A 10,077-nucleotide genomic window follows, 5' to 3' on the forward strand; every position below is an offset into this window, starting at 1 on the left:
GGATGGCAACTGAATCCCTGCTTGATGAAATTCTAAGGATTAAGAAGTTGCTCCTTGATCCTAAACTAAACCCTTCACCTCCAAACTGAAAAGCAGGAAAAAGGCCTAATGATAAAAAGGCTTTACAGTTGAAGAGGATGAAAGAAGATATGGTTGCTTCTAGATTTGGCTCAATGAGGTCAATAGCTAAATGGGATGAACCAACAATCACTGAAAAGTAATAAAAGTTAGAGGTACTAGGACAGAAAGATCCTATAATCCCTCAAAAGCCAAAATATGAACAAGTACACTTCCCCATCAAAACATTAGTTAATCCTACAAAACTTCCATCTGAAAAGAACATCTCCTCAGCTATCAGAAGCCACCTCAAAAGGCAAAAGGAGATGTTAGCAGAAGATTTAAAGATGTATTAAGATGAATTCAGAAAGGAAGGGATTAGAAATGAGCTAATGTATACGCATCCAGATAAAAAATTCCTAAAGATCTACTTGGTCAAATATTGGGAAGACCCGTTTCCCCAAACTCATCACAAATGACTTTTGGCCCGAGAAATCCATGTAGCCTCAAAATTCTAAAGTGGAAGTCTGACAAGACAAGACAAGTCATGAATTGGCATTGCTCAGGGCTAATGAAGAAGTTGAAAAGATCTCCATGAATAGTGCATATGAGCTAAAAAAAAATGAAGACCTACTGGGTCTTGAACTCGAAAGGGACCCAGAAGATAACTTCCCTCTTACAATGCAAAGGACAAATTAGAGAGAAGTTGATGAGAAATAAAAGTCGATCTAATAAATATTAAGTTTTGGCATCATCTATTCTAGGAGGAGATTGTTGGACCTACAAAAGCATAGATGATTGCAAAAGCCAAAACATGCTACTTTGATCAAGAAATAAACAAGTTATGATATGCTAGAACATGACGAAGAACAGGGGTTCACCGATTTCTCTCTCTACGCCACCGTCACCTCCGTAACCACCTCCGTAACCACCTCTCCGTCGCCACCGCCGTCGTCGTCATTGTTCTTTAATTCTCCTGACGGCAAGCCTCTTCTTTAATTCAGATGGAAGGGTTTGGAGTTGGGTTGAAGAAAACAAATTAGAGAATTTTGATGAAGGTGTTTAGGGTTAAATGAGACGTTAATTGGGTTTTAATAGGGGTAGATATTTTTATGTGGGTGAAATGACATAAATGCCCCTCATGTGAGGGGACATGACCAACATTTTACCATTTAATTGGATGATGTTAGTGATGAGGGTCAAAATTGTTAGAAAAATAACGTTGGGGACACAAATGTTAAAATATTCTTTTTCCATTCGGTTAACCCTTATTTCAGCTCACATTTACAATAAGAAATGAATAAAAAACTCCAAACATATACACACTTAGGTAGTGTTTGTTATGCAGGAATGAGAGTGGGAATGGAATAGCTCATTACGAGGGAATGAAGTCAAGGGTGTTTGGTTGGTCAAGGGAATGGAATCACTCATTCCATAAGGCATTCCATTCCATCAAAATCATTCCATCCGGACCCCATGTTTTTTTTTTCATTCCATCCCCTCTTGCACCCTTCGCTAACAATATCACAACCCACCACCTTCGCCACCACGCAATACCACTACCATCACCACCACCGACGCCTATCGCCGCCGCCATCCACCCGCCACCCCACCACCGCCACCAACCACCGTCGCCGCCACCCACCGCCGCCGTCACCAACCATCACAGCCACCAACCACCGCTGCCAACAACCACCGCCGCCAACAACCACCGTCGTCGTGAACGTTGCTCGCCGCCACCAACCACTACTACCGTCACCGCCACCACCAACCACTGCCGCTACCAACCACCATCAACGACTGCCGCCGCCACCCCCCGTCACTGCCATCTATCATCGTCGCCGCCACCACCGATCGCCGCCACCACCTACAATCACTACCATCGACCACCACCACTCACCGCTGATTTTATTCCTTAATTTTCTTGCCTAGCAAACAATACACGATAATAATTCATTTCATTCCCACATGGTAACCAAACGAGACATGGAATGGTAAAGATCCATTGCATTCCCTTGTCCATTCCATTACCTCGTCCATTCCATTCCCTCGTCCATTCCATTATTTCAACATCTGTTTGTGCATCCACCTTTTATACACAAATACAAATGCAACCTTGTATCCAAACACTCACTCATTTTTCTTTTGTCTATTTATACACAAATATACACACATACAAATAACCTTATATCCAAACAATCACTCATTTTTCTTCTGTCTATTTATACACAAATACACACACACATACAAATGCAACCTTGTATCCAAACAATCACTCATTTTTCTTCTGTCTAAAAATGCTTGGTCCATATGTCGAGTACACCAACTCTATCAGCAACGGAAATTGCAACCACCCAAACAAAGCCACAGGCACACATGACACTACAACTAGTGGAGCTGCAATCCATGTCACTTTATCTTTCAACACAAGTGCAAGAGTCGCACTGAACGCTATCATAGTCGCTGCTAATGACATGAACAAGAACACAAGTCCTATAGTCATCCGTTTTGGAAGCGCATAAAGGAAATCGTCTGGTGCAAAACGCGCGGTAAGTATTCCTAGAAACATAACCACAGAAGCGGTTGAAGAGAATAACGCAATGGCGTCTGATATGATGAAAAGCATGAATGTCCCTTTGTTTAAAAACAAAGGGTTGCCGTCGTCTTGGTTTCCACCTGGGAGAGTGAAGGCACCTGCAAATGCCATTGTGATTATGAGGGCTGCTACCACTGTAGATGATGCTGATACATCTTTCATCCATTGTTGTGCTTCATCAAATAAGTCCTTGTGTTCCTCCATGAACATCATTTTTGGTGTTTTCTTGTTTTTGTTTTGAGCTTTTTTAAATGAGGGCTCTACGAAGTTCTCTACTTCCTGTGCACATATATTACCACTACAAATCAGAGGAAATTTAGCGACAAACAAAGCCGTCGGTATGAAAGTGGTAATCGCTGTTGAAAATAAGAGGGAAAAGGGTGTATTATGGTTTGGTATATCGTCGGTGATCAGCCGCTAAAACCCTAATCGCGATAAAACACGGGCCCTTGAATCGTATCTCTAATCAACGGTCAAAAAAAGTTCATGCTCGGATCAGGCCCTAGTTGTTGCTATTGCTTTTGTCGCCCCTAATTCCGTCGCCCCTAACAGTGACATTTCTTGTAGTGCCAGTGATATAAAAATGTAGTCTTTATTATTTTTTTGTTTGGATTTTCGGTTGATGATCATTGATTAATTACTAACAGATATCATAAAAACAATGTTTTTGCTTCTTTTTTTATGGTTTGGACTGTATGCACCATCGGTGATGTTTTCGTTGCAAAAAGTCTACTTTCTAGTAGTGCATACAACATACAAGTGGTGTTTTGAGAAAAAAGTGCAATGATTTGTCCATGTTTTTAAAAAATGGGAAAAATTGAGAAGATAAAATGGTTTTTGATAAGGCTTAAAGTCAAATTTGTCACTGATAGAGGTGGTGTATATGTTTTATGCAGAAAAGTATAAGGGAACATATTTGAACCTCTTTTTTCTAAGCAAGTTGGTCATATAAATAAAACTATAAACACCTACTCCACCTTAATAGTTGTCAATTTAAATATGATATAGTGATTAAAATATTTTATTCTCCAAAAAAAAAAAAAAAAAAAAATTCTAGTAATCTTTGATTACCTTGTACCATTGAAGCTCTCGTTGCATTTGCAAAGCTGCACCCGTCATAACATTTATTCGATGGGGCGGGGCTAACTTTGCAGCCTTGTGTAATGAATTCTCATTCTCTTCTTTGTCCATCAAATTGGCTTGGGCTGCCTTGTGAACATCCGATTGAAATAAAATATTGTACACTTGTTCTTGGCGTTGAGTAATGGCTTCAAGAGACAAGTGAAACCCTTTTTCAGTGTACCAAATTATATCGGGATAAGTTGAAATGCACTCTTCGATAACCTCTGGAGTCCCATGTTGAACCGCTGCAGATGTTGCCGATCCTAAAATCTTCCATGTTAAGTTGTGATCGCGCTTTCTTAAGATGGTTGCGCATATTTCTTTTGTGAGTCGCTTGCTTTGGTAATGTGTTAATTTGATATCATGAATACCCTTGATTGATGGAGCTATAGTAATAGATATAGTTAAATGATACAACGTTAGATATATAAACATTAAACAACATAACAGCTATAGTATTGAGGAATTTAATATTAATCATACCTAGGTAGTGAAGGATACTCCAAAATCCAGTGGTACACTATTCATGGGGTAGAAAGTGAAAAAGGATGAAACAAATTTACAATTAGACCTCTTATGGTTTTAAGAATATATTAGTGACAGTAAAGAGTATTGAACTATTAATAGTGACACTTTAGTAACAATAGTAAAACTTCTTATTTTGCAAATGTTCTTATAGCAATATATACTTGTTGAGAAAACAAACAAACAACATGACTTGTTAATTAAGCCTTGTATATTACAAAATGACTTGTTAATTAAGCCTTGTATATTACAAAATTTATTGGTGGACTTAAGAGAGTGAATTAAGCCTTGTATATTACAAAATTTATTGGTGGACTTAAGAGAGTGTTTCGAACATGATCATTTTGGTTGGTTAAAATAACATTAATAAAAGATGAAGGGGAGTTTTCTAATATAGGAATGGTTGTAAAACAAGGTCTTCAAGGCCGAGTAGTCGCTCCAAGGTAGGCTGCCGATGCGACTTTCTTCAACTCCGCCTAATTACTCGGAATTGATTAAACGCGGTCAACCTCGGCCAAAATCAAATTTAGTATGCCAACTGGGGCCAAGTTTGACTTAAAAAAATAAAACAAAATTTCTATGCATATTATAGCAAAGAATAAATATCATTTTCATGTATTTTAGTATATATATTAGTAAGTTTATGTTATTTGACATATATTTAATTTACTAAAACTAATTTATTTTGAATTTAACATGTCCGAGTACTCCCCGAGTACTCTCCGCCTAGACCGAGTACTCTTAACTCCCCGGTCGAACGACTAGGGAGCGCCTAGCGAATTTTGCAACCATGAATATAGGCATCGTTAAAGCCTTTAATGCAAAGAGGGTCATACCTTTGAGAAAAGGTTGGGTTGAGCACCTTCTTGACTCCTTTTGTTGATGGGTATAACTTGTATCAAGCAAACACAATGAATCAAACCTTATATCATTAATAGGCAGCCATCATATGCAAGTTATAACAACTTATAATTATAATAGACTTATATACGGATCGGAGTAAAGGTTGTACCATATATATACATGTTAGTGTAAAATATTTATGGTTTCAGTTTTATAAGAGTCGTAAAAAATCAAGTTTAAGAAGAGAAAGAGAAATACGAAAACAGATATATGAAAAATAAAAAAATAAGGTCGGAGATAAAAACGAAGAAAATACTATTAGAAAGCATGTTTAAAATTGTAATTTGTTTCAAACATTTTTAAAAAGTTTTATGAAAAAAGGATGCTAAGATTTGTAAAAAAAAGTTAGTTTTGCTAAAAATAACACCAACTTCTGACGGCCATCAATTTCCTAGTTGCATATTTCAAACTTCATTTAAATAATAAATAATAAAGGACCAATTTGTATATTTCTGACTTCAAATTAATAAAAAAAGGGACCATCATTTGTCCAGTTCAAACTTTAGTTTAATACTAGGAAAGACCTTTGTCTTATTTATATAACATGATATCATGTTATACAATACAATCATACAATCATGGAATATAATTTAGACAAAGATGACCTAAATATCCAGACATCTGAAGTCCTGTTAAAGATAGAAGTAGAGAGATTTACACAAATAGATGAGACGACTCCAAAATCCAAGCGTGCTTCCACTTGGAAATAGCTCCGGTTTAGAACCTAATACTTCCAAAGCAGTTACATACTTCGCACCTTCTTCTATCACGATGTCCGGGTGCTTAGCTATTATTTGTAACGCTATGTCTGCATAATAAAAAGATAAAGTTTTCTTACTTATATTTGATGATAAGTAATAAAACTCAACTTATGTTACAAAAATATAGGTTGAGTTTAATTGAAAAAAGAATGCTACAACTAAAACAAATAAACTACTTGCATAAAAATGAAATTTATGCTGTTAGGAACATATATCATGTATAAAAGGTGATGTTGTGACGTGTATGTAAAAAAAGAGTTGCAACTATTATTCAACAGTTTTGTGTTGGGTGAACTCGCTAGCTGGCAGCCGTTGGTGCATCGATTCGCTCATGATCTATAGAACTTCTTTATTAGAGTGTCATTATAAGATTTTCTTCTCTACCGCCTACAACTAAGGGATCAATGTATGTTTTTGTTAAAAAAATCTAAGATTTATACATAAGAATCCACGTTGTCAGGGTTCAACTGACCCTCTTGGCTCATTTAGTTCCGCCCTGGGAGACACAAATAAATTAGTTGGTCTTGAGTGAAACAAATCATTGAAAATAGGTGAAAACAAAAACAAAACATATGAGAAAACATCTATAGTTGTCTTGATTATTATGTCGTTGAACCGATAAACCACTATAGCAAGTTAGCAACCGATTCGAGCTTTTGAAAATAAATAATATTTTTTAAATTCTATTTATCGCTTACGATATCACATCACATCATATCATGTCTCTCTATAAGTGTATGTTTAACCGCAACTTCTACATACCGAGGAATCCAGCATGAATACTAAGAGTAATGAGATCCCCACCAGCAACTCCAGAGTACAAACTACTCCCTTCCTCCTCGTGTCCTAAATCCGCGGTCTCCTTCAACAAAAACCGAAGAATACCCTTGTTTCGATGCCAAGCAGCCAATATCACCGGCGTATAACCATCCGAATTTGGAATCTGGATCATATCCCGGCTCCTCTCCACCAAAACCCTTGCATCAACTGTGTTCCCGACCATAGCAGCACGGTGGAGCGGGTTATCTCCACGAGAACTCGCAAGAAACAGCTTATCAACCGCGTTAACCGCAACTATACGGTCCACCAACTGTTTGACAAAGTTATGGGACTTATTTGTTCCCACAGCCATCATTAACGGTGTCTCACCTAAGTAACTGATCGGTGTGGTCATTAGTTCCGGATCTTTGTCGAATATTTGGCTTACGGATTCCCAATCATCGGATAATGCTGCTTTGTGAATTGGAAGATGGTTGATTACATGGTTGTAGTTCATTTTGGTTGAGTTTGTGTGTGCAAAAAATATGTGTTTTGATGGTGGTGGTATTCCTGGTTCAAAGTGTATATATTTGTAGATTTTAAAAAAGCAGGCATTGGTTTGTTGACCAAAACTTAAAGTCAAGGTAAGATGTTAACCATGGCTGCTATTTATAAAAAAAACTATTTTAAAGACAAAACTGAATGAGTTTTACTTTACTAATTGATATAGTTTACAAGTAAAGTTTTATTGACGGATTACCGATAGTTGTTATGTATTTACTGATGAATATTCTCGATGGATAAAGTCATCTCATTTGTAGCTCTCACTTTTGAAAAAGACAAATTGAATGAGTTTTACTTTACTAATTGGTAAAGTTTACTCGTGAAGTTTTAGTGACGGATTATCGATAGTTGCTATATCTTTACTGACGAATATTCTCGACGGTTAAAGTCATCTCATTTGTAGCTCTCACTTTTGAAAAAGACAAAACTGAATAAATTTTACTTTACTAATTGGTAAAGTTTACTCGTGAAGTTTTACTGACGAATTACCGATTCTCGATAGTTAAAGTCATCTCATTTGTAACTCTCACTTTTGAAATTTACAAAGGCTAAATATTTTACTTTCTATGTAATAAATAAAAACTTGTTTATTATAATAGAAAATGATATATGTTAAAAATAGGTATATATAAAGATAGTTTTAATATAAAATTGAGATAGGCATTAAATTTTAATAAAAATATATAAATAGAGAGAAAATAATTAAAATGATAAAAATAAGTATATATAAAGATAGTTTTAATATAAATTGAGATAGGTATTCACTTTTAATAAAAATATATAAATAGAGAGAAAATATCTAAATCACGCTTTACGTCTTTAAGGTAATGTTTTGGACCTACCCAAAAACGTGTCATTTCTCATATTAATAATTACAAGACGACTGATATTGATATTGATTACGTCTTTAAGGTAATGTTTTCGACCTACCAAAAAACGTATCATTTCTCATATTAATAATTACAAGGTGATTGATATTGATATTAGTGGATTTCATTTTGAAATATCTAACACATTATGACATCAAAATCAAAATAATGTTGCTTTCATTTCATGTATTGATTAGCCGATTATTATAGTTGTTATATTTATTATTTGATTTAGAGTAAATTATAAAACTCATCCTTTATGTTCACATCATATTGCAAAGTGTTTCCTTTGTTTTCAAAAATTACAAAAAACGTACTCGATGTTTGCAAACCCTTGCACATTATGTCATTTAGTCGTAACTCTATTATTTTTCATGGTTAAATCAGACCAAGTGTGCCCCACATGAGGGTATTTTGGTCATTTTACCATTTATTTATATAAAACAATTTACTCTCTCACTCTAACACAAACAGAATTACAGTCTCTTTATCCTCTCCGACCACAAGACTCTGGTCACCACTACCACCTAGCTCCGGCGACATCATCCATAAGAACCTCCTCAGGGGAGTCCTGTACCTCAACTTCTTCTTCTTGTTTACCAAATATCTGGGCCTTCGACTGAGCTTCGATCACATCTACCCATCTCGTTGAGCCTTGCTTTGACTCGGCTGTGATACGCTGGGTTTCTTCCACGTTTGACACGAAGTTCAGAGAGTATCGGACTGTATTTGACGACTGGTTTGGATCGAGTATTGCTCCGAAATCCTTTGATTTTAACATCAGTTTTCTTAGGGTTCGCACTTTTGAACCCTCCAGGAGGTAACCCAGCTTCTTGCATAAGTTAGTGGTCATGAGCAACCATTTCAGCCCGAATTCTATCCAGTTCTTCATCCCCAGATCTCGTGGCTTGTCTGGGGAAACGATTCACCACTTTAGCAGGGCTAGAGGGGCCAAGGGAAGCTTTAATCGATTCAAGGGGAGTACGTGCACCTTCAATGGAGCCTAGATTCTGATTACCCTGAAATTTTGAGGGGACGGCGCATGGAATTTCCACTGCCGATTTCTCAGAATGGGGAGAAATTGGGGAAGCTACGGTACCAGGAGCAGATTTTGATGCTAAATCAGGCGGTATGGGGGGGTTTAGGAGGGATTTGAGGTGGATTTAGACCACCAATTGATGAATTTTCAGCCATAGATGAGAGGATCCAGCCGATTTTAAGAGAGAATTTTAGAGAGAGAAAAAAATGTGCAAATGAAGATCCATCTTTTGTCATATTTAGTGCCAGGTGGTGTGTGGAGGGTGGAGGTGGTGGCAGGTGGGTGGTTCTTGGTCGCCGGAGCTAGGTGGTAGTGGTGACCGGAGTCTTGTGGTCGAAGAGGATAAAGAGATTGTAATTGTGTTTGTGTTTAGAGTGAGAGTAAATACTTTTGTATAAATAAATGGTAAAATGACCAAAATACCCTCATGTGAGACACATTTGGTCTGATTTAACCATGAAAAATAACAGAGTTAGGGCTAAAGGATATAATGTGCAAGGGTTTCCAAACATCGAGTACGTTTTTGGTAATTTTTGAAGACAAAGGACACACTTTGCAATATGATGTAAACATAAAGGACGAGTTTTGTAATTTACTCTTTGATTTATATATACTCAGCTATTATTAGGGCTGTTCATTTTCATCCAAAACGCGAAACCCGACCCGAATTCAAAGCCACCCGAACCCGAATTAATGAATACCCGAAAAACCCAAACCCGAGAACCTGAACCTGACCAACCCGAACTTTAAATGGTCGTTATCGGGTCACTTTTTTACGGCCAAAAACCTGGACAACCCGACCTGAAAAACCCGATACACGAATCCCAAAAAAAACCCAAACATTTATTGTTTTTTTCTTATAGAAGTGTTTTGGTTTGGAGT

General features: G+C 36.8%; 1 protein-coding gene across 1 annotated transcript; it reads right to left on the reverse strand.

Moving 5' to 3' along the window:
• Positions 1–2,320: 2,320 nt before the first annotated feature.
• On the reverse strand, positions 2,321–7,297 carry LOC110927316. The gene is made up of 6 exons (XM_022170981.2): positions 6,727–7,297; positions 5,862–6,011; positions 5,137–5,192; positions 4,259–4,295; positions 3,725–4,161; positions 2,321–2,932 (listed from the first exon to the last, which is right to left on the reverse strand). Exons 1-6 carry the CDS (start codon positions 7,238–7,240, stop codon positions 2,330–2,332), a joined length of 1,797 nt encoding a protein of 598 aa, XP_022026673.1. The 5' UTR covers positions 7,241–7,297; the 3' UTR covers positions 2,321–2,329.
• Positions 7,298–10,077: the final 2,780 nt, after the last annotated feature.

This window comes from Helianthus annuus, chromosome 2 (genome assembly GCF_002127325.2).
Source record: "Helianthus annuus cultivar XRQ/B chromosome 2, HanXRQr2.0-SUNRISE, whole genome shotgun sequence".
NCBI lineage: Eukaryota > Viridiplantae > Streptophyta > Magnoliopsida > Asterales > Asteraceae > Helianthus > Helianthus annuus.

Excerpts from the sequence above, each read along its gene's own strand:
- LOC110927316 (XM_022170981.2), bottom strand. The coding sequence starts at position 7,240 with ATGAACTACAACCATGTAATCAACCATCTTCCAATTCACAAAGCAGCA. Across the intron at positions 6,012-6,726 it reads TATTCATGCTGGATTCCTCG|ACATAGCGTTACAAATAATA; the intron begins GTATGTAGAAGT and ends TTTATTATGCAG. Across the intron at positions 4,162-4,258 it reads GAGTATCCTTCACTACCTAG|CTCCATCAATCAAGGGTATT; the intron begins GTATGATTAATA and ends CTATTACTATAG.